Below are 24,485 nucleotides of genomic sequence, written 5' to 3' on the forward strand. Positions count from 1 at the left end.
TGTAAATTATAATCCTGTTCACACAACAAAGTAAAGACGATTGTCATCTTCTGGACTTCTCATTACCTTCTGTAGCATTAGCATTAACATTAGCATTAGCCACCTAAAGCTGGAGATAGAATCAGAATGATTCTCAAATCCGACCTGCTGCCAGATCGTCATTGAATCAAACACGCGAACACGCATTTAAGCCTCGATGTCTCCTTAATAAAACACTCATTTACATTAAAATAAGAGACATTTTAAAACCTGTTGTGTGTAAAAAATGTATATTTACAGAGAGAAGTTGTCATCGGCTTCCAGTCGACATTCGCGGAACTGCAGCTGATTGGTTCACATCACATTAACGTTTATTTAAAGCACATAAACAGCCACTGTGAGACAATAAACAGCTAAAAATAAAAGCCTTTTTTTTAATGAACTGAGGCTCACGATCTTTATTCTAACTATGAATTCAGAAAGAGATGTTACAATAATACAAACAGTTTAATAAATCAACATCTTTGATAAAAAATAAAACAAAACAGCAAAGAAAGCTTGACTGGATCAGGACAAATATATTCAGGTCTGTGTCGCCTTGAAGGGGAAGTTGTCTCCAGTGTTGGTGGACTGTAAGCGGGGGAGGGGAATCCCATGAGGGGGGGGGGGGGGTCAAAGAGGAAGAGGAAGAGAGGAACTATGGCCGTGATAAACAAAAGGAACCGGACTGTGGAGTCCTGAGAACCGGTGAGAGTTCAGAGGAGAACCGAGACTCAAAGCTCGGAGCCTCTCGGCCATGTGGTCGCCGGCTGTAACTGATGAAGAAGAAGAAGAAGAAGAAGTAGAAGAACTGGTGTCTCATGTGATTCCTGTCTGTGGCCCCTTGTTTACAGTCTTATCAGCTGATCGGAGTCACATGATGTGGAATCAGCTGTTGTGGTCGACACATGAGGGTCGCTGAGTAACAAGAGAGTTTACATAACTCCCACGCTGTGAGGAGTCCATTGAACGCACCAAGACTTTGATTGATCACTTTTATTATTGTTCTATCATAAATCTAAATAAATAAATCGATGCTTAAATACTTTTATGGATCTGTTGAGGTCTTTAGTTTGTCAAAAAGTATTATATTTATATTTTTAATGGTATTTTCTTGAAAAGAATTATGATTGGAATTATGAACTATTTCTGGTCATTTTTGGGGCTTTAATGACAAATTCAGGAGTTTAAATTCTATGATCAACATGTTGAAGGTTGACTTTAATATTATATAACATCAATTATTATTAATTTAATTAATATTATAAATATAACTTTTTGGAGATGAACTATCTTTTTAAAATCCGACCAAAACAACAGAATAAATGAAATAGGATTGTAGGACTCTCACTGCTTGAAATATTCAGACCTTAATAAAGTGACATGTAAAAGTATTAGGACGGTTAAATACTGAGAACACAGGAGTTTGGTGGGATGTTTGGATTTTAAAAAGTGCTGGAATTAAACTTTCTGTGGCATTTGAACCGTCACCTATTTAATAAAAGTCCTCTTTGTTTGGCTGCTGATGTTTAAAGAACCACGACCTTTTTCTAATATTAAAATCTACGTTAGCAGACAGAAGGAACAATCGCACAGCAAAGCACCCAAAAAGCAGCAGAAAATAAAGAATAACGTCGGCTTAGAAGAGTTCAAAAACCCAAAATATAAAGCAGGTAAACATTTGATCGTCTCAGCAGCGGCAGAAAATGTTTTAAAGCAGAAATGTTTTGAACAAAAGTCCTGAAAATGTCCCAAAGTTATCAGTTCATCCACTTCTGTCTTCTTGGGGCCCAGAAAACGTCGGCCGGAGACCCGTTAGGGCCGCGAGCCACAGTTTGAGTCGTCGAAAGGAATCTTTAAAAGCAAAAAAAAAAGGGGGATTTTCTGATGGACGTTTTGAACTGCGTGTCCAGATTTAAACTGGTGGGATATTAAGAACATATGACATCACACACACACACACACACACACAGTAGAGGGACTTTCCTCTCCTAAAGTCTTTAATCATTCAGCACCAGCAGTGAAGCCTGTGCAGAGTGAAGCATCCTGGGAGATGAGGTCCAATGATGTCATCACTGAGGCCATGTGACCAATGACCAGAGGCGGGGGGAATACACAGCACAGCTGAGCAGAGTGAAGCATCCTGGGAACGTTGTTGTGGAGCAGAGAACGCTTCCCTATGAATGCTGGGAAATGTAGTTTATTTTTATAAAATAAAAAGTTGTTTGACAATTTAAAGCAACACTTTTTTCTTCTTAAGTACAGACATTCTGTCATTTATCGCATATCCTGAATGAAACGGCATTCTGGGAAATGGAGTCCAGTCGCTCGGTTTGATTTAATACTGAAGTTTTTTATAATGATGATACTGATTTTCAGTTTCAGCTCGTAGAAAATGACATGATGGGAAGTGATGATCCTCAGAGGACCAGGACAACACTCTGCTCGGGGGCACTTCAGCAGGGCCTCCGGTCGGGGGGGTCAGGTGTGGTTCGGAGGTCATGAAGGAAAAGAAAACTACAAAAAAAGAAATAGAAGTTAATTATAAACGTGAAATATTTAAATCTGTCTTTGGAGCTTTTTGAAATGTTTTTGCATGAAAGTAAAAAGCTGACGCTCTACAAAGGAAATGAAGATGTTGCTAAAGTTCAAGCGCTGAAAGCAACCGAAGTGGTAGCTGAAACAAACGCTGACAGAAGTGAAGTGTTGGTCGAAGGGAACGTGTTTAATAGGAGGCGAAGAGCCGGTTTAAGTTTGAGCACTGAAAGGAGCCGAAGCGTCAAAAAAGGAAAAGATGTTTCATGTTTGGCTGAGGGAAGTTGAAGTGGAGTAAACATTCAATCATTTTAAGAGATTCTACAGAAAACCTGCGAAAGTTCAGCGTGTTCACGTGAACATGAAGTCGAAGCGCTGAAGGGAAGTGAAGTGTCAGTCTGAGTGAATAAAGGAGTTCAAGTTTTGGTTGACGTGCATTCAATGAATGAAGTTGAAGTGTCAGACGAAGTCAAAGTATTTGTTGATATCTCAGTAATTTACGTTAATTTGTGATTCATTTAAAAGTGTTTGTCAGTTTTTTATACTGAAAGGAGTTAAAGTGTTCATAAAGTGTTCATGTTCATGTGTGGCAGCATAAAAAATAAAGAATATGTGTGTGTGTGTGTGTCTTTGTGTGTTTACCGGCTACAAGAGGTTGTTCCTGCCGTTCATATTCTGGCCTTTAGACCTCATCTGCTCCTGTACCGACCCCGACTGTACACACACACACACACACACACACACAACATGATCAATATAATTGATTACATGTCAATAAAAACATCACTTATGTGAATTCATTTTCCAGACAGGTAGAAAGACAGGTAAACAGACAGACAGACGGACAGACAGACAGGTGTGGCGTCTCACCGGCTGCAGCCCTTCTGCCATCTCTCCTGATCCGATGTGTGTGAGGTGGATGAAGTTCGTCGGCTCTCCGATCATAGTGCGATCAATCCTCCTCCTCTTCTTCTACACACACACACACACAATTCAATTAATAATATTTACTTACTGATATTCATTGAAAAATATTCGTCGACACAAACTATTTTATTTAGTTTGTTATTCATTTTATGATTTTAAATATTTTCTTGTTTAATTTCAACGTTGCTTTACTTCATTTGCTCTTTTTGTTTTATTATTATTTTTTTGTGATTATTTCATTATTTATAAATGTTAAATATTTTATACAATCGCAGATAAACAAAACTAAATGATGTGACAATTGATTTGTTTAAAATTTCACAAATAATCAGAAATCAGCTTTCTAATTAAAAACTATGACAAACTATTTTCCAATAAGTTCTGTGCTGCATTCAGGGACACCGTGAGCTCTGGCAAACGGCCCCTGAACGCCTCATTAAAACCTCGTTCCGTCCAGTTAATCCTGCTGATCCAGAATCAGATTTAGAATTCAGAGCGTTTATGTAACCATGACGACGATGATGATGATGATGATGATGAAGATGATGGTGATGGTGATGATGGTGATGAAGATGATGGTGATGATGGTGAAGATGATGATGACGATGATGAAGATGAAGATGAAGATGAAGATGAAGATGAAGATGATGATAATGATGATGGTGAAGATGAAGGTGATGGTGAAGATGATGGTGAAGATGGTGAAGATGATGAAGAAGATGATGATGATGGTAAATATGATGAAGATGATGGTGATGATGATGATGAAGAAGAAGATGATGATGATGATGATGAAGATGATGATGATGAAGATGATGATGATAATGATGATGATGATGGTGATGACGATGATGATGAAGATGAAGACGATGATGATGATGATGATGATGATGAAGATGATTGTGATGATGAAGATGAAGATGCTTGTGATGATGAAGATGACGATGATGATGATGAAGATGATGGTGATACTTTTTATAAAATCTCGATTGAAATCAGCTGGTTTCTCTGAACCTTTGACCTCCATCACAGTGATGAAGGAAGTATTCAGATCCTTGTACTTCACTGCAGTAAAAGTACTAATACCACACTGTTAAAGTACTCTGTCACAGTAAAAGTACTAATACCTCACTGTGTGTGGCTGTGTGTGTGTGTGTGTGTGTTTGTGTGTGTGTGAGTGTGTGTGTGTGTGTGTGTGTGTGTGTAGCTTCACAATGGAACAAACAGAGCTCTATAAATACAGACGAGGAAGAGGAGGAGGAGGAAGGACTTCCTCTCCAGAATAACTGCCATTATTCACTACATGACTCTTTACAGTGCTGGAGGAAGTACTTACTGCAGTAAAAGTACTAATACTTGTAAAAATATTTGTTTGATAGTTTGTTTGATTGTTTGTTTAATAGTTTGTTGAATAGTTTGTTTGATAGTTTGTTTGATAGTTTGTTTGATAGTTTGTTTGATAGTTTGTTTGATAGTTTGTTTAATAGTTAGTTTGATAGTTTGTTTGATAGTTTGTTTGATAGTTTGTTTAATAGTTTGTTTGATAGTTTGTTGAATAGTTTGTTTAATAGTTTGTTGAATAGTTTGTTTGATAGTTTGTTTGATAGTTTGTTGAATAGTTTGTTTGATAGTTTGTTGAATAGTTTGTTTGATAGTTTGTTTGATAGTTTGTTTAATAGTTTGTTTGATAGTTTGTTTGATAGTTTGTTTAATAGTTTGTTTAATAGTTTGTTTGATAGTTTGTTTGATAGTTTGTTTGATAGTTTGTTTAATAGTTTGTTTGATAGTTTGTTTGATAGTTTGTTTAATAGTTTGTTTGATAGTTTGTTTGATAGTTTGTTTGATAGTTTGTTTGATAGTTTGTTTGATAGTTTGTTTGATAGTTTGTTTAATAGTTTGTTTGATAGTTTGTTTGATAGTTTGTTTAATAGTTTGTTTAATAGTTTGTTGAATAGTTTGTTTGATAGTTTGTTTGATAGTTTGTTTGATAGTTTGTTGAATAGTTTGTTTGATAGTTTGTTTGATAGTTTGTTTGATAGTTAGTTTGATAGTTTGTTGAATAGTTTGTTTGATAGTTTGTTTAATAGTTTGTTGAATAGTTTGTTTGATAGTTTGTTTGATAGTTTGTTGAATAGTTTGTTTGATAGTTTGTTGAATAGTTTGTTTGGTAGTTTGTTGAATAGTTTGTTTGATAGTTTGTTTAATAGTTTGTTGAATAGTTTGTTTGATAGTTTGTTTGATAGTTTGTTGAATAGTTTGTTTGATAGTTTGTTGAATAGTTTGTTTGATAGTTTGTTGAATAGTTTGTTTGATAGTTTGTTTGATAGTTTGTTTGGTAGTTTGTTTCATAGTTTGTTTCATAGTTTGTTTCATAGTTTTTTGATAGCTTGTTTGGTAGTTTGTTTGATAGTTTGTTTCATAGGTTTTTGATAGTTTGTTTGGTAGTTTGTTTGATAGTTTGTTTCATAGTTTTTTGATAGTTTGTTTGATATTTAGTTTGATCGTTTGTTTGATAGTTTGTTTGATGGTTTGTTTGATATTTAGTTTGATAGTTTGTTTGATAGTTTGTTTGATAGTTTGTTTGATAGTTTGTTTGATAGTTTGTTTGATAGTTTGTTTGATAGTTTGTTTTATAGTTTGTTTCATAGTTTGTTTTATAGTTTGTTTCATAGTTTGTTTCATAGTTTAACAGGTCATGTTATGTGTTTCTGTGAAAACCCTGAAGAGACTTGACTTGTGAGGCTTGTGTTTCTTTAGGCTTATTTCAGGGGTTCAAAGCATGAACTGATCACCACTGCGTTATCTATTAGCACAGCATTAGCATTGATTCGCTGCTCCAATGTTCATTGATTACGCCACAAAACAGATTTAGAGGGTCAGAGTTCAATGTGCCCCGTTAAGAGGAAGTACCCTGATGAATACAAACTGCACCTTCTTAGTTAGTTGTGGTCTGGATCAGGTTCAGGTTCCACTCAGACCAAGACACTAACTAGTCCTCTTCAGCCCTTCAAACTTTCTTTTAAAGTAAATAACTGAAAAAATAAAAATGAATAAAAACAACGAACACGGTGTCCTGAGGATCATCCTCTCAAACAACTTGATGTGGTCCTCAACGTCTCCATCCTGGAGAAGAAAGACCATCAGGGAGACTGAAGAAGCTCTCCTTCTACAGAGGAGCCACAGAAACATCACAAACCGACATGAGATGTTCAGGGTCCAGGAGAATAGAGCTCTACAGCGCGGGATTACACCCATCAGTGATATCGGTGACAACAGCTGCCTGCAAAGAGTTGAATGGATATTAAAGTCTGGAAGGAGATACAGAAGAATCAGCTGATGAACAGCAGACTTCAGATCAGCTTCTTTCCTCTGTGAGACTCCTTAACTCCTCCAGTTAGAATGTCGTTTTTTATATTTATCTTATGTAGGAAAATGGAAAGTTACTTTGACGTTCACCTGTTTTATGGATTGATCGTGAGCTCACTGATCTCTGACCAGTTCTTAATAATCTGTCATCAGCTCTCACTCTTTTGATTAAAACCACAGTTTAGTCTTCCAGCTGTTGTGTAACATCTGTGTTACACAACAGCAGCAGCTCAGGATTAAAGGAAGGTTCCACATTATGGACTCTGTGACGTCCAACAAGAGGATTTATTTAAATTCTGGAATCGACACAGTTTACAAACTAACCAGGAGCTCGTTGACGAACACGTTACAGAAACAACAAACCCGACAAACAAACCACTCAGGGCGTCGGCCTCCAGGGGGTCAGAGGTCACAGTGAAACAGGAAGAGGAAGTTCTGCCACCTGTTTCCTCTTGAGTAACCTCCAGCTGTTGAGAGATTCACTGAACCTGATGAGGTCTGAAGGTTTCCATCACCGTTCAGACGGACATTATATTAAACTACAAATACCTGAAAACTAAACTCGGATCAAACATTTTCTATAGAAATGAAGGACAGCCTGTCTTTGCAGCTCACAAACATACAGTTCCAAAGCATGAACAATATTTTAGCTTCCATTTGTTGAGATGAAAAGTACGCAGAATGATTTCTTATCAGCTCTTGTGTGCAGTGAACTCATGGATGAACAGATAAATATCACTGGATTACTGTAACACTAGAGAAAACCTAAAAATATGAAGATTCTCAATGGAGTTCTGCAGTCTTTTTACTGTGATTTTCAAGTGGATTTATGGACATTTATTCACGATGGACATCAGATTAATTGGCAAGTGTATGTTGCACTGAATCTAAAAATATATGAATCATGTCTGTATGTTGAGATTCAACTAAGTTATGACACTGAGAAGGAGCATGACTTTCTCTCCACCTTGACTCCCCCTGGAGAGGAACCGAACCGTGTGAGGACCGCTGACCTCAACGTGGTTTATGAGGACATTCAGGTGAAGATAAGGTAAGTTGTGTGTGTGTCTCACCGGCGGTGGTTTGGCCACCACGCAGCAGCCCATCTTGTGCCAGAAGTCGCTCATACCGACGCTCTGCCGGTCCAGCGGCCAGCCACCGCTCTCTGCTGCCGCCCTGCAGGCCGGGGGAGGAACTGCAGCCTGAGGATAATCCTGGGGCATTCAGACAAAACACGTAGAAACTCCCAAAAAATAATCCCACCTCAGAACGAAAACTGTCCGGTGAACAACGCAAAAATAGAGAAAATGGCAGAATCCCAAAATCCGTTAAAAGTCCACTGTAGAAAAATAATATTGAAAAATAAAGTATAAAACAAAGGTTTGTGTTTTGATATCCAAACTGTGACGACAGCTTCAGTTTGATCTGTGGAGACAAAAAAGAACCAAGTTAAAGACACATTTTTCTATTAATCTACCTGATTTTAAATTATTTATTCAACTTAATTATGTGGAATGTTTTTGTGATTTGATTTTACATTTTTTCTTATCTTTTCTGTGATCTTTAACATTCCACTTATCACCACATGGAGGTTAATACATTACTTCTGTCTGTCTGTCTGTCTCTCTGTCTCTCTACCTGTCTGTCCTTCGAGTAGAAACAGAATCATTAGTGTCTCTCAGGATGAAGGAAGTTCACAGATGATTGAACGTGTTGGGAAATCTTCTGCTGGTTGATGTAAATTCAACTTTAGCAATCAGGCCGATTGTTTTTTCTCACTGAAGAAAATTTAAATCTGTCAAAGATTTACCATCTGAGACACAAACTGTGTCCAACAACTACGACTTGAAGTGTAAAAAGACATTTGTGATCACAGTAAAAATAACAAACAGAAGGTGTCTGGATTTAATCAGATAATCTAAAACTGTGACAGGTGGCAGGTTATACTAAAGGGGGTGAACTGGACTGATGTGGTCTCTACTGGTTCTAGTCTGTAGCTGAATGATCTGAGACCCAACGACAACAAACGTTTTTTTGAGACATAAGACCTTTAATTCTCGATATATTCCTAAAGTGGTAGTCGGCTGATTGTCTTGTTAATTGTATTCATGTGGAAGTTAACATTTCTGTCCTGGTTTATAGTCTTTAAAGATGGAGGTTGACTTTTAATCTTAGTCTGTTTCATCTTTATCTCACCCTTTGTTGAACGCACCGACCCAGAGTCCTAAATACATATAATATATAAACATGTCTGTCATCTGCATAAAGTGAGACTTTTTGTTTGTTATTTATAATCTAAGATGTTGAACAGAAGAGGTCCGAGGGCGGAGCCTTGAGGAACTCCACATCTCACGTTGTTACACCACAAAGTCGTCCCTGTATGTCAAATCGGATTCAAACCAGTTCAGCTCTGTGCCGGAAAGTTCCGCCCAGTTTACCAGTCTGTCCACTAACATGTTGTTGAGATCGAAACTCTTCCCCACTGTTTTTAAGTGGAAGTAAAGTGAGATTGTTTGAATTAACAGTTTTAATCTGTAATTCCAGTTCAGATTAGAAGCAGAGGGCTTTATTTTGGAAGGTTTATGTGACTGTTCCTGCAATTCCTCTTAAATGAATCATAGATTGAAAGGAATTTATTACATTCTGAGATAAACATGTAGAACGTTTGGGCAAACAGTCAGAACGCAGTCTCACTAAAGAGTTCTGCAGGAATGAGTCCTAAAACCAGGAATGAGTCAGCATTATTTCACTTCCTGTCCAGCCATTATGTTTCTGAAATCATTAGATGTCTGAAATCAGGTCTAGTGTTTAACACCAGCGTTTAGTTCTCTGATTATAAAACAGGTCAGTGAACGCCGCTCTGGTGAATCTTAAAAAGAGTGTAAATGTGAGATAAATGGATTTTTGACTAACTGATTTTATATTGTAATGTATGTTATAGTTAAAACAGCCAGCAGGTGTCGCCATCTCACCACTAGGGGGTTGTCTGTGCATGGTATTCACGTTTCCTTGTATACTTTCTCAGAAGAAGAACAGCAAGAGAAGAGTGTAGCGTAGAGAACAGACACCCTCAATAAAACATTTGTTTAAACTGCATTCAAGGTGAGATTTCGATATTAAAGGCACACGTTGTTTAGGTTAACTGTTATGCTTGTTAGCTAAGGCTAGTAAGAGATTGTAAGTCGCTGTTTGGTAGAAAACTGTTGATAGGGCCGTTATTAGCATTAGCCTAACAAGCTAACCCGTTGGTGAACGTGACCGTATAGTTATTGTGGTATTGTTGCTGAGTTTGGACGTTACTAAAGTGTGTGAGAAGAAGAACAGCAAGAGAAGAGTGGAACGTAGGGAACAGGCACCCTCAATAAAACATTTGTTTAAACTATTCAAGGTGTCTGCTGCCGTTCCTTGGTGCGCCCGTCATCATACACTGACGGGAGGGCAACATAAAGGAGACGACTAAACATCCTCACGAGAACTCTAGTCCTCCTTTGGCTTAGAGGAGGAGACGTGAAGTCATGTGACCTCCTCGTCCCGACTCCTTGTCCTGACTCCTTGTCTCCAGAATCGAATGGAAGAATCTGATTGGTTGTTTGTGGAGGAACCAGTGATGATGACTTCCTGTTGGACTACAGAAGCACTCCATCGCTGGAGCTCTTTTTTGAATTAAGGGAGAGCATAAATTACCAAAGAGAGAGAGAAGAAACCAAACCTGTAATCATGACTCATCATATCCTTTCATTATCTTAAATACCTTCATCATGTATTTATATAGTTTATTGTAATGTTGCTGGCTGCTTATTAATAATATAAAACCACTCATTGGTAAATAAATAAATAATTAAATAACAGAAAAATAAATATAAAATCTCCAAAACAATGTCCTCAGACTCACACTTGGTCCTCATAACGAAAGAAGAACAAGAAGACACTGTGAGAAGCACAGTGAACACATTAAGTCTGACTAAACACTGGGTGTGGTCCAAACACACACTCACACACACACACACACACACAGTCACTGAGGCTTGTAAAGTTTAAATTAAAGAGTTTTGTTCTTGTTTTCAGATGAAACAAACTGATCCTGAGACGTCAAAGTGAACTCACACATACACGCGCGCACACACACACACACGCACACGCACACGCACACGCACACACACACACGCGCGCACACACACACACACACGCGCGCACACACACACACGCACACACTCACACACACTCACACACACTCACACACACTCACACACACTCACACACACTCACACACTCACACACACTCACACACACACACTCACACACGCACACACACGCGCACACACACAGAGGGAAGCATTATCAACGCTGTTCTGCTGCCAAACTCACCGCATTAATACAAACACTTTAATACAAGATAACACAATTATATAATCTGCTTATATTTATAAGATATGATCCCTTTTTCTGTTGTGATGTCACTGTTGTTGAATATAAATAATGTAGTTCAGCGTGTGTGTGACTGAGCTGGGCGGAGGGATACGCAGCTGTTTGTCTAGAAAAGTAGTTCCAGCTTGTGATTGAAGCCAAAACCTCAACGTGTCATTTCTTAACATTTCCATTAAACAAACATGTTCGTCAGTGAGCTTTAGAGCAGAGTCACGCTAGCTTGTGCTAAGCTAAGCTAACTCTCTGCTGAACACATTGTTCCTTTAGCTCATCAGACTGAGATCAAATTTAAGAACAACTTTAAAAAACAGCTACAACTTTTTAACACATGAAATGAAAATACTGTTTTCATATTGTTACAGGACACTTTATTATGTTATATGTTTAACATTTGTCCTTTTCGTGAAACGTCTTTTCTTCTTCTTTAGTTTTAAAGAGTAAACCAGTGAACAGGAAGTAGAAGCCGCTCAGAAGTCTGGAGCCACTTTAGAGTTTGTGTGATTCTGATTTTCCATGTTGTGTTTGAACAGCAGAGAAACCGTTAAACGTCTGAATGAAAAGAGCTCCTTGTGTTAGTACTCTGAAGCCCTGCTGCAGTCGCAGCACGAAGACCACATGTCATGCTGCTTCTTATCACAAACCTCTCTGTGCTGAACAGGAAGTGAGCGTCTGAGTTTACAAACGAGGAAGTTTGTGAAGTTTTAAATCAAAGTCAGAATAGCAGTAAAACGTAAATTGCTGATCACATACTGCACATACTTTCTGTATGTATACTTGTACAGGTATATATATGTATATAAGTACAGTAAATGTACATACAGTATATATTGTTTCATTTCATTCATCTTGTAACATAAAAATAAATAGAAACAAAATGGAAACATAAAGAAAGTCAAACTGCAGCTGGTAGAAGTTTGTCCCACTAATGATAATAATAATAATGTATTTTTAATAATAATATGTATATGATATTAATGTATTATATATTATCATTTATTATGACTATATATATATAAAATGTTACAATAACAAAAATACTTAGTTAGGTTTGAATAAAGATGGTTTCAGTTTAAATATCTACAGAAGAGACGTCGCTGAAGTTATGTGATAAATAAATCAACGTTGACCGATAACGTAACGATAACATATGTAAGCAATGTCGTGGAATATCTACGATTACGGTGCATTATTTCTTATATACATATGTATATTAGTGCTGGGCAACGATTAAAATATTTAATCGCGATTAATCGCATGGATTTTTTGCGATTAATCGCGATTAATCGTGATTAATCTCATTGTTATGGTAAAGTTCAATAATGAATTATAAAGTAGTGTATTGTGCACTTTTATTTTAAAGTTCTGCTATATGAACTAAAGGGCAACAACATTTGGTTCACGAGATGCAGGCAGCATGTTTCATACTTAATGTGAATATAATTCATACTTTGTTGGCATCTTATTCTGAAAACCGGATGTTTGTCTGAAGAAACCGGATGTTGTCTCACGTTAATGTTTCCGCTAACTTTCAAAGTCCTTCGCTCCCGATCTGTGCGTTTGAATGCGTTTACGGTGAATGTCAGCATGTAGCTGCACTAACATGTGAGTGTCTGTGACTTTACCAGCGATGTCCAGTCGTCTCCATGGAGAGCAACGGAAGCCTTTTCTCTACGGCAACCCTGAAGGGACATCATATCTCTAATACAAAACCATAAACATGAGACAGTCTGACTACAGGATGTTTGCTGGCTTTATCCCACTGTTCTTGTCATCCTCTTGTTGTTATGTATATGTATTGTCTCTTGTCTTTCAGTTCAAAAAATAAATAAAAAAAATAAAAAATGATTCTTATTATTTTTTTATTATTTTATTTTAAAAATGCGTTAAAGCGCGATAAAATAATTGTCGGAGTTAATTAATGAATACGTTAACGCAAAATGAATGCGTTAACTTGCCCAGCACTAATGTATATATACCAGTGGCGGCCGTCAGGGCCTGCAAGGCCTTCTCTGCTGGCCTAAACACGATCACAAAGTTATATCTATTTTATAATTAAATCATTTTTCTTAAATACACTACATGTATTATAATTTATAAAAATATTTCCCCCATTATCTTATGTTCTCATTGCACAGCTCCTGTCTTCCTCAGTTGCTCTGCTTCCAGTGCAACTTGTTTTAAGTAGAGCTTTCATCAGATCTCACCTCTGTGTCTCTAGGTAGAACAGAGGCCTGCAGACTCACAAGTGCATCATGTGCACTTTAATTGAATGGGGACGATATTGTTGATTGTCACAGTGTTCAACCAATCAGATCTTTAGTTTGACATGTTGGGCGTATTCTTTGACGTGTCAGCATCTGCTAGCTGGCTTAGCCATATGTGATTGGTCAGTGAGCTAGCCTGACATGTTGGGCGGTGACAATCCCAAAATCTGCTGCCTCTGTGAGCGGACATTTGCAGCCTCAAACGCATTAAAACCTATTCAAGAAATACAACTGGGGAGACTTGACTGCTTTGTTTGTACATCTGCAGTAGCTTTAATATGCTTGTTTATATATTATTATTTGTACAACTTGTTTTTATGAAGATGGTTTTATATGTGATAGGAACCATTGTTACGTCCTGGGGGACACATTTAGTCGGTGCACAGCAACAAGAAGACACGTGAAGCGGCAGAAGTCTATATAGTCGCACAAAGTGTGAAAGTTAAAGTGTTAAAGTTTAAGTGTTAAAGTTTAAGTGTTAAAGTTTAAGTGTTAAAGTTAAAGTGTTAAAGTTTAAGTGTTAAAGTTTAAGTGTTAAAGTTTAAGTGTTAAAGTTAAAGTGTTAAAGTTTAAGTGTTAAAGTTTAAGTGTTAAAGTTTAAGTGTTAAAGTTAAAGTGTTAAAGTTTAAGTGTTAAAGTTTAAGTGTTAAAGTTTAAGTGTTAAAGTGTCAAAGTTTAAGAGTTTAAGTGTTAAAGTTTAAGTGTTAAAGTTTAAGTGTGAAAAGTATATATATATATATATCTGCTGGAAGAGACCAACCTGTTTACTGTTATATATTCAATTTCTATCAGTTTGATAAATATAGAAAATTCCTGACGTTCCCGAAGAGACAAAGATTGTTTGAATAAAGGTTAGTCTTCCGTCATCGTCATGTGAGTCTTTGTTTGACCTGCGGGTTGTAACGTGTTCTCAGGTCTCACCTCCAGCAACACTACATTTCCCACAATGCAACTGGACAGTTCAATAGAAGGTTTCTGAAGCTCAGAAGCAAGCTTTAAAAACACAAATGTGTCATTCCTGCTCTCCAGAGGAAGAACCCTTTAATGAATCCATGTTTCCTCATGTCCGCAGGTTTGTGTGTATGTGTACGTGGTGTGTGTGTGTGTGTGTGTGTGTGTGTGAGTGTGAATATTTGTCCCATGATGTCAGTGTGAGGAGAAACAACGGGAAAACTGTGTGGAGACGACACACACACACTACCCCCCCCCCCCCACACACAGATGGTACGGTCGGCCCTGCTGTCAGTTTGAGTTTGTGGAGAAAGTTTGAGGAAGTTTAACGGTGAACGAGTCGGTGGTAAAAGTACACATACTTATGTACTGTACTGTAGTACAGCTACTGAATCTGCAGAGAGAGATGTAGTAGTACAAAGTAGAAACACCACAGCACTTGGAGTAGAAGTACTGAGTTAGTTTCCACCTCTAGAAATGAACAGATCCATTGAGACGTGTTCTCTGAAACATGAAGCGACTTGTTTCTGCTCACATTCTTCTTCTATCATCTGAAACGTGTTGAAGAAGGTTTAACCCTTCATGTGTCAGAGAAGGAGCTCCTCTCTGCCTGATGAACAGTAACAAATTCATAATCATTAGTCACACCTCACCTGAGTGTGTGTGTGTGCGCGTGTGTGTGTGCGTGTGAGTGTGTGCGTGCGCGTGTGTGTGTGCGCGCGTGTGTGTGTGTGCGTGCGTGTGAGTGTGTGCGTGTGTGTGTGCGTGTGTGTGTGAGTGTGTGTGTGTGTGAGTGTGTGTGTGTGTGTGAGAGTGTGTGTGTGTGTGTGTGTGTGTGTGAGTGTGTGTGTGTGTGTGAGAGTGTGTGTGTGAGTGTGTGTGTGTGCGCGTGTATGGGGGTGTGTGTGTGTGTGTGTGTGTGAGAGTGTGTGAGTGTGTGTGTGTGTGTGAGAGTGTGTGTGTGTGTGTGTGTGAGTGTGTGTGTGTGCGCATGTGTGTGCGCGCGTGTGTGTGTGAGTGTGTGTGAGTGTGTGTGTGTGAGAGTGTGTGTGTGTGTGTGTGTGTGAGTGTGTGTGTGTGTGAGAGAGTGTGTGTGTGTGTGTGTGTGTGTGTGAGAGCGTGTGTGTGTGTGTGTGTGTGTGTGTGAGAGCGTGTGTGTGTGTGTTGACATAAAGGCTGAAGGTTAAATCCACTTCTCTCTGCACCAACAAACCCTGCGGTCAGAGTCCAGCAGACACTGATCCAGGACTTCTTACTCAAAGTGACGTTTTGTCTGAAGATCAGTTTTAAATAAAGATTCACACGCAGGTTAACATCGCCGTGGCAACGGTACATTCCCAACACAGAACAGGGTTCAGTCCAGAAACAGAGTCAGTGAGAAGAGTCAGAGTCAGTGAACCCTCTGCAGACATCTGCAGAGGGTTCACTGACACACAAGAGTTCACTGAAGGATGAGCTCAGAGAGTGAAGACCGATGGCACATATCTGCTGCTGGACCTGAACCAGCACAGACACCACAACCCTAACCAGCACAGACACCACAACCTCAACCAGCACAGACACCACAACCTCAACCAGCACAGACACCACAACCTCAACCAGCACAGACACCACAACCTCAACCAGCACAGACACCACAACCTCAACCAGCACAGACACCACAACCTCAACCAGCACAGACACCACAACCTCAACCAGCACAGACACCACAACCTCAACCAGCACAGACACCACAACCTCAACCAGCACAGACACCACAACCTCAACCAGCACAGACACCACAACCTCAACCAGCACAGACACCACAACCTCAACCAGCACAGACACCACATCCTCAACCAGCACAGACACCACAACCTCAACCAGCACAGACACCACAACCTCAACCAGCACAGACACCACAACCTCAACCAGCACAGACACCACAACCTCAACCAGCACAGACACCACAACCTCAACCAGCACAGACACCACAACCTCAACCAGCACAGACACCACAACCTCAACCAGCACAGACACCACAACCTCAACCAGCACAGACACCACAACCTCTATCAGCACAGACACCACATCCTCAACCAGCACAGACACCACAACCTCAACCAGCACAGACACCACAACCTCAACCAGCACAGACACCACATCCTCAACCAGCACAGACACCACAACCTCAACCAGCACAGACACCACAACCTCTATCAGCACAGACACCACAACCTCAATCAGCACAGACACCACAACCTCAATCAGTACAGACACCACAACCTCAATCAGTACAGACACCACAACCCTAACCAGCACAGACACCACAACCCTAACCAGCACAGACACCACAACCTCAACCAGCACAGACACCACAACCTCAACCAGCACAGACACCACAACCTCAACCAGCACAGACACCACATCCTCAACCAGCACAGACACCACAACCTCAACCAGCACAGACACCACAACCTCTATCAGCACAGACACCACAACCTCAACCAGCACAGACACCACAACCTCAATCAGTACAGACACCACAACCTCAATCAGTACAGACACCACAACCCTAACCAGCACAGACACCACAACCCTAACCAGCACAGACACCACAACCTCAACCAGCACAGACACCACAACCTCAACCAGCACAGACACCACAACCTCAACCAGCACAGACACCACATCCTCAACCAGCACAGACACCACAACCTCAACCAGCACAGACACCACAACCTCAATCAGTACAGACACCACAACCTCAATCAGCACAGACACCACAACCCTAACCAGCACAGACACCACATCCTCAACCAGCACAGACACCACAACCTCAATCAGTACAGACACCACAACCTCTATCAGCACAGACACCACAACCCTAACCAGCACAGACACCACAACCTCAACCAGCACAGACACCACAACCCTAACCAGCACAGACACCACAACCTCAATCAGCACAGACACCACAACCCTAACCAGCACAGACACCACATCCTCAACCAGCACAGACACCACAACCTCAATCAGTACAGACACCACAACCTCTATCAGCACAGACACCACAACCCTAACCAGCACAGACACCACAACCTCAACCAGCACAGACACCACAACCCTAACCAGCACAGACACCACAACCTCAACCAGCACAGACACCACAACCTCAATCAGCACAGACACCACAACCTCAATCAGCACAGACACCACAACCCTAACCAGCACAGACACCACAACCTCAACCAGCACAGACACCACAACCTCAATCAGTACAGACACCACAACCTCAACCAGCACAGACACCACAACCTCAACCAGCACAGACTGTGTGCAACATACCATGGCAATGAACGGTTCTGATTCTGACTCAATGATCCCTTAATTTACACTCATATTGAAATAAATGTCTTATTATTTCTTTAAAAATCAAAAGTCTTCTGGTTTATTAACTTGTTATTACATGTGTTCTAGTTGTACTAAGTATAATAGATTAAATAAAACCCTTAAAGTGTCTTCGTTTCAGTTAAAATGTCTCAGAGAAGTCGCCTTCACCTGAAGGAGAGAGCAGAGCTCTGTCCTCTCTTTGGAGCTGAAGTTCTTTAGCTGCATGTTGACGTGAAGATGAAGCAGATTGAAGAATAAAGACTCACCGGAGGAGATCAGACAGGAAGCACAGCGTCGGACTGGAAGCGGCAGACTGAGACCAGAACCAGCTGCAGACCAGTCTCTCTGTCTCTCTCTCTCTCTCCCTCTCTCTCTGTCTCTCTCTCTCTCTCTCCCTCTCTCTCACTCTCTCTCAGTCTCTCCCTCTCTCTCTGTCTCTCTCTCTCTCTCTGTCTCTCTCTCTCTCTCCCTCTCTCTCTGTCTCTTGCTCTCTCTCTCTCTCTGTCTCTCCCTCTCTCTCTGTCTCTCTCTCTCTCTCTCTCTCTCCCTCTCTCTCTCTGTCTCTTGCTCTCTCTCTCTCGCTGTCTCTCTCTCTCTCTCGCTCTCTCTCTCTCTTTGAGGTGTGGCTCCAACCAGGAAACACTGACACAGATTTCCTCTCAAGGACTTCCTTTTCTCTCTCTCTCCTGTTTGTTTCCAGTCAAACAGCTCCTCCTGCTGACTCAGCGCACTCGGTACATTCATGTTTCATGTTTCATATTTATATTTTTTACAACATAAAAACAAATAAGAAGAGTCCACGTGAGGATGAAGAAGGTCCAGGATGAAGGTTAGAGTACTGGAGTCAAAGCACAATGAAGAACAATAGAACAGCTTTAACATTAAAGGGTCCCCCAGCTCTTAAAGGGACAGTAGTGATGTTCAGATGTGTGTGTGTGTGTGTGTGTGAGTGTGTGGGGGTGCGTGTGTGAGTGTGCGTGTCTGAGCGTGTGTGTGAGAGTGTGTATGTGTGTGTGTGTGCCAGAAAAATATACCGAACATACCGGAAATTAGCACGTCTTTCAAAATAAATGTGTAACTTTTGAAGCTCAAACTAAGCATGTCTTCCTAAATATTGTTAATATCACAATAACAATATATCATATTACATATTAATTTATTAATCCATACATTTAACATGTATAAAAATATACACGTAGAACTGAAACATTTAACACGTTTTTCTATCTTCTTCATTTTGATTTAAATATTGATGTTTTTTATTTCCTCTTTTTTTAAATATGTTTTATTATTTCAGCTGTTATTTAAATTGTCTGCTCTTTTCCTTTTTTGTAAAGCACTTTAAGGTGTTTCATAGCTAAAGTTTATTGTTTTTATTAATATTATTATTACCTCATACTACATAATAAAGTATTTTGGTAACATTAATATATTATTTGATTATTGCTCTGCATGCCTTTACTGTTTCATGTTTCATTATTTCAGGGACTACAGATCAGATAATAAAAATAAAATATTAACTTATGTTTAAAATCACTTGAACAGGCCTTTTCTCTCTAATGTGTGAACATTTTGGAGTCTTTATTAAAATCATGAATTAGTTAATCTATGAAAGAGAGACAAAAGTAAAAGCACGAACTTGCCAGGGCTTTTATTTTGAAGAATTCAAACGGAAACCCTGGTGTATATTCAGGTGAGCTTGACACATGCGCAGAGCTCTTTCAACCTGCAGCAGCGGAGCAGCAGCGACTGAAGCGACAGAGGGGAAAGAGGCAGAAGAACAAAGAAGAAGAAGAAACTCTCAGAAATCTTTTATTTTCTCACCGGAAACACGAAGGTAAACACACGTCACTCACGTACCACCCTTTGACCGACACGTTCCGTCAGAGGAACCTGCTGCTCATTAAACCCTTTAAAAAGACAAACGTCATGTTAACATCTGAATTTTTAACATTCAAATCTGAATATTTAAGGTTGATTTAATGTCAGCAAGTCATCATGTAAATATGGCTTTAATCGGCTCCATCATTGGCGTGTGCATGAGCCAGAAGAAGCTGATGATGAGCCAACGCCTCTAAAACAACCACTCAATCAGATCAATGCATCCCTCGGTTCAAACACATAATCCATGTGTCTACCATCACCTGGTGAAGGTAGTCTGGTGAAGGTAGTCTGGTGATGGTAGTCTGGTGAAGGTAGTCTGGTGAAGGTAGTCTGGTGAAGGTAGTGTGGTGATGGTAGTCTGGTGAAGGTAGTCTGGTGAAGGTAGTCTGGTGATGGTAGTCTGGGATGGTAGTCTGGTGAAGGTAGTCTGGTGATGGTAGTCTGGGATGGTAGTCTGGTGATGGTAGTCTGGTGAAGGTAGTCTGGTGAAGGTAGTCTGGTGATGGTAGTCTGGGATGGTAGTCTGGTGATGGTAGTCTGGTGAAGGTAGTCTGGTGATGGTAGTCTGGTGATGGTAGTCTGGTGAAGGTAGTCTGGGATGGTAGTCTGGGATGGTAGTCTGGGAAGGTAGTCTGGTGATGGTAGTCTGGTGATGGTAGTCTGGGATGGTAGTCTGGGATGGTAGTCTGGTGATGGTAGTCTGGGATGGTAGTCTGGTGATGGTAGTCTGGTGAAGGTAGTCTGGTGATGGTAGTCTGGTGATGGTAGTCTGGTGAAGGTAGTCTGGTGAAGGTAGTCTGGTGATGGTAGTCTGGTGATGGTAGTCTGGGATGGTAGTCTGGTGAAGGTAGTCTGGTGAAGGTAGTCTGGTGATGGTAGTCTGGGATGGTAGTCTGGTGATGGTAGTCTGGTGAAGGTAGTCTGGTGATGGTAGTCTGGGATGGTAGTCTGGGAAGGTAGTCTGGTGATGGTAGTCTGGTGATGGTAGTCTGGTGATGGTAGTCTGGTGATGGTAGTCTGGGATGGTAGTCTGGGATGGTAGTCTGGTGAAGGTAGTCTGGTGATGGTAGTCTGGGATGGTAGTCTGGTGATGGTAGTCTGGTGAAGGTAGTCTGGTGATGGTAGTCTGGGATGGTAGTCTGGTGATGGTAGTCTGGTGAAGGTAGTCTGGTGATGGTAGTCTGGTGATGGTAGTCTGGTGAAGGTAGTCTGGTGATGGTAGTCTGGTGAAGGTAGTCTGGTGATGGTAGTCTGGGATGGTAGTCTGGTGATGGTAGTCTGGTGAAGGTAGTCTGGTGATGGTAGTCTGGTGATGGTAGTCTGGTGAAGGTAGTCTGGTGAAGGTAGTCTGGTGATGGTAGTCTGGGATGGTAGTCTGGTGATGGTAGTCTGGTGATGGTAGTCTGGTGATGGTAGTCTGGTGAAGGTAGTCTGGGATGGTAGTCTGGGATGGTAGTCTGGGAAGGTAGTCTGGTGATGGTAGTCTGGGATGGTAGTCTGGTGAAGGTAGTCTGGTGATGGTAGTCTGGGATGGTAGTCTGGGATGGTAGTCTGGTGAAGGTAGTCTGGTGAAGGTAGTCTGGTGAAGGTAGTCTGGTGAAGGTAGTCTGGGATGGTAGTCTGGGGATGGTAGTCTGGTGATGGTAGTCTGGTGATGGTAGTCTGGGATGGTAGTCTGGGATGGTAGTCTGGTGAAGGTAGTCTGGTGAAGGTAGTCTGGTGATGGTAGTCTGGGATGGTAGTCTGGTGAAGGTAGTCTGGTGAAGGTAGTCTGGCGATGGTAGTCTGGCGATGGTAGTCTGGGATGGTAGTCTGGGATGGTAGTCTGGTGAAGGTAGTCTGGTGAAGGTAGTCTGGCGATGGTAGTCTGGCGATGGTAGTCTGGCGAAGGTAGTCTGGCGATGGTAGTCTGGCAAAGGTAGTCTGGCGATGGTAGTCTGGGATGGTAGTCTGGTGAAGGTAGTCTGGCGATGGTAGTCTGGCGATGGTAGTCTGGCGACGGTAGTCTGGCGACGGTAGTCTGGGATGGTAGTCTGGTGAAGGTAGTCTGGGATGGTAGTCTGGTGATGGTAGTCTGGGATGGTAGTCTGGGATGGTAGTCTGGTGATGGTAGTCTGGTGAAGGTAGTATTGGATGGTAGTCTGGTGATGGTAGTCTGGGTTGGTAGTCTGGGATGGTAGTCTGGTGAAGGTAGTCTGGTGATGGTAGTCTGGTGATGGTAGTCTGGTGAAGGTAGTCTGGCGAAGGTAGTCTGGCGATGGTAGTCTGGCGATGGTAGTCTGGTGAAGGTAGTCTGGTGATGGTAGTCTGGTGAAGGTAGTCTGGTGAAGGTAGTCTGGTGATGGTAGTCTGGTGATGGTAGTCTGGGATGGTAGTCTGGTGATAGTAGTCTGGTGAAGGTAGTCTGGTGATGGTAGTCTGGGATGGTAGTCTGGGATGGTAGTCTGGTGAAGGTAGTCTGGTGAAGGTAGTCTGGCGATGGTAGTCTGGCGATGGTAGTCTGGCGATGGTAGTCTGGCGATGGTAGTCTGGAGGTTTATTTCAGTCCGCAGGGACGTCATGACCCAGTTTCTGTTTTAGACTCACTGGAAGAGTCTGAATATAAATATACATACATATTTAAATGTGTTTGTGTGTATTTATAACAGTTATAATTCAAACATACAAGTATAAATATAGATTATATAATAATATAAAACACGTTGATCTAATGGTCTGCTGCTTTAACTCTGAGGCGTTCAGGCCCTGTTGTATTTCTCAGCTCTATGAAAGGAAGAGTCAGCTGTGGTTCGATCAGCTGATAATCCAGATGTTGTTTGTTTCTCTGAACGTTGAATGAAACGTCTCGAACAGAATGTCTGTTAGTTTAGTTTAAACTCGAGTTTCTTCATAAAATTAGAGTTGTGAGGTCTGCAAACACGTTGAAGACTAAAAATAAAACCAAGTTTAAAATAAACCGGAGAGATTTACTGACCTGACGGACAGGGAGAGAGACAGACAGACAGACAGACAGGGAGGGAGACATGGAGAGAGACAGACATGGAGAGAGACAGTCGTCTTTGTGTTTTTATATTTCGTGTTGTAAACTTCCCGTTTATTTCCCTTCAGACTGAAACACGATGCAGAAATCCAGAAGTCAGTACGACTCCTTCCTGTTCTGGAGGCAGCCAATCGCAGCCCTCGACCTGTCGGAGCTGGAGGACATCGGCTTGACTGGCACTCTGCCGGCCAATAGCATCAAAGGAAAGGACAAGTCGTCCACGCTGAGGACTAAGAATGAGGAGGTGAGGGGATGGACCCATTCAGACCGGTTCAGACAGATCCAGACCAATCCGGACCGATCCAGACTGGTTCAGACCAAACCAGACCGATCTAGATCGATCCAGACTGATCTCTATCCATTTAATTTCACCATATTATGTTTTTATTTAACTAACCTTCAGTTCTAAATTCTGTGTTCGCTTCCTTTATTTGCTCTTTAATGATCTCTCTGTCTGCCTCTCTCTCTCTCCCTATCTGTCTGTCTGCCTGTCTGTCTGTCTGTCTGTCTGTCTGTCTGTCTGTCTGTCTGACTGTCTGACTGTCTGTCTGTCTGTCTGTCTGTCTGTCTCCCTGCCTGTCTGTCTGACTGTCTGTCTGTCTAACTGACTGTCTGTCTCTCTGTCTGTCTCCCTGTCTGTCTGACTGTCTCCCTGTCTGTCTGTCTGTCTGCCTGTCTGTCTGTCTGCCTGCCTGTCTGTCTGTCTGCCTGTCTGTCTGTCTGTCTGTCTGTCTCCCTGTCTGTCTGACTGTCTGTCTGTCTCCCTGTCTGTCTGCCTGCCTGTCTGTCTGACTGTCTGCCTGTCTGTCTCCCTGTCTGACTGACTGTCTGTTTGTCTGCCTGTCTGTCTGTCTCCCTGTCTGTCTGACTGTCTGACTGACTGTCTGTCTGTCTGCCTGCCTGCCTGTCTGTCTGTCTGTCTGTCTCCCTGTCTGTCTGTCTGTCTCCCTGTCTGTCTGACTGTCTGTCTGTCTGTCTGTCTGCCTGCCTGTCTGTCTGCCTGTCTGTCTGTCTGCAGGGTGAGATGACTGAGTTTTCGTCCTTTAATTATTGGAGAGCTCCGATCGCCGACGTGGACGCTCTGCTGGCCGACCTCAAGCTGCTGCTCTGAAACACATCACCTGACCTCTGACCCCAGATCAGCCCTATGTGACTGTTTCAGGAAGTCACCAAAATAAGAGCGTGGTTTTCACATTAAAAGCGTGCGGACAGAGGGCTGCAGAGACTGATCCTGGTTCAGATTAAACTCCCACAGTTTGGTGTCTGATTCTGAATCTTCTGTCTGGACTTTATTATATTTATTATTATTATATATCAACAGTGTGTTTATAACCAGGAGTCTGTATCCCAACGTGAGTCCAGCTTCATCCGTCTCTCTTCCGGTCTTAATTATAACTTTAATAACTATTATAACTGTTATAAGTCATGAAGCTGATTATCAATACGAGAACACATCCTTGATGAAACATAAACCCACTGGATCAGAATAACAGAACAGTTTGAAACCTGGTTTAATTAGTTTTAAAGCTGTAAACAAACAGACACGCAGGACAGTTTATTTATTGTTAACAATAAACAGTTTTATAAATGTTTCATCTTTGAAACAAGTCAAAGTGAGAGACGTAATGTTTCACGATTTATTAATTATTTATTAACACATTATAATTTAAATGTAACCAGCGTCCCTGAACTCACCTTGTGAT

At 41.1% G+C, this 24,485-nt stretch overlaps 2 protein-coding genes across 3 annotated transcripts in view; one reads left to right on the top strand and one right to left on the bottom strand.

The window, feature by feature from the left end:
• Positions 1-257: 257 nt before the first annotated feature.
• On the bottom strand, positions 258-18,360 carry cdc42se1 (CDC42 small effector 1). Of its 2 annotated transcripts, XM_079287960.1 has the most exons (5): positions 18,125-18,360; positions 7,920-8,271; positions 3,424-3,525; positions 3,196-3,267; positions 258-2,535 (listed from the first exon to the last, which is right to left on the bottom strand). In XM_079287960.1, the coding sequence occupies exons 2-4, from the start codon at positions 8,067-8,069 to the stop codon at positions 3,199-3,201; spliced, it is 321 nt and encodes a 106-aa protein (XP_079144086.1). In that variant the 5' UTR covers positions 8,070-8,271; positions 18,125-18,360; the 3' UTR covers positions 258-2,535; positions 3,196-3,198. The 2 variants fall into 2 exon arrangements, with proteins under 2 accessions (XP_079144086.1, XP_079144087.1); XM_079287961.1 differs by lacking the exon at positions 3,196-3,267 and having other exon boundaries at positions 258-1,872.
• Positions 18,361-19,574: 1,214 nt separating this feature from the next.
• Positions 19,575-24,485, top strand: part of mllt11 (MLLT11 transcription factor 7 cofactor) — a 6,052-nt gene continuing 1,141 nt past the window's right edge. Inside the window, exons 1-3 of the mRNA XM_079287461.1 lie at positions 19,575-19,695; positions 22,851-23,026; positions 23,801-24,485. The exon at positions 23,801-24,485 is cut by the window's right edge and continues 1,141 nt beyond it. Coding sequence (XP_079143587.1) covers positions 22,862-23,026; positions 23,801-23,893 — 258 coding nt within the window. The 5' untranslated portion in view covers positions 19,575-19,695; positions 22,851-22,861 and the 3' untranslated portion in view covers positions 23,894-24,485. The remainder of the gene's footprint in view (positions 19,696-22,850; positions 23,027-23,800) is intronic.

Source organism: Melanostigma gelatinosum, assembly GCF_949748355.1.
Source record: "Melanostigma gelatinosum genome assembly, chromosome: 17".
Taxonomy (NCBI): Eukaryota; Metazoa; Chordata; class Actinopteri; order Perciformes; family Zoarcidae; genus Melanostigma; species Melanostigma gelatinosum.

Excerpts from the sequence above, each read along its gene's own strand:
- cdc42se1 (XM_079287960.1), bottom strand. The coding sequence starts at position 8,069 with ATGCCCCAGGATTATCCTCAGGCTGCAGTTCCTCCCCCGGCCTGCAGG. Across the intron at positions 3,526-7,919 it reads TGGTGGCCAAACCACCGCCG|AAGAAGAGGAGGAGGATTGA; the intron begins GTGAGACACACA and ends GTGTGTGTGTAG. Across the intron at positions 3,268-3,423 it reads TGGCAGAAGGGCTGCAGCCG|TCGGGGTCGGTACAGGAGCA; the intron begins GTGAGACGCCAC and ends GTGTGTGTACAG.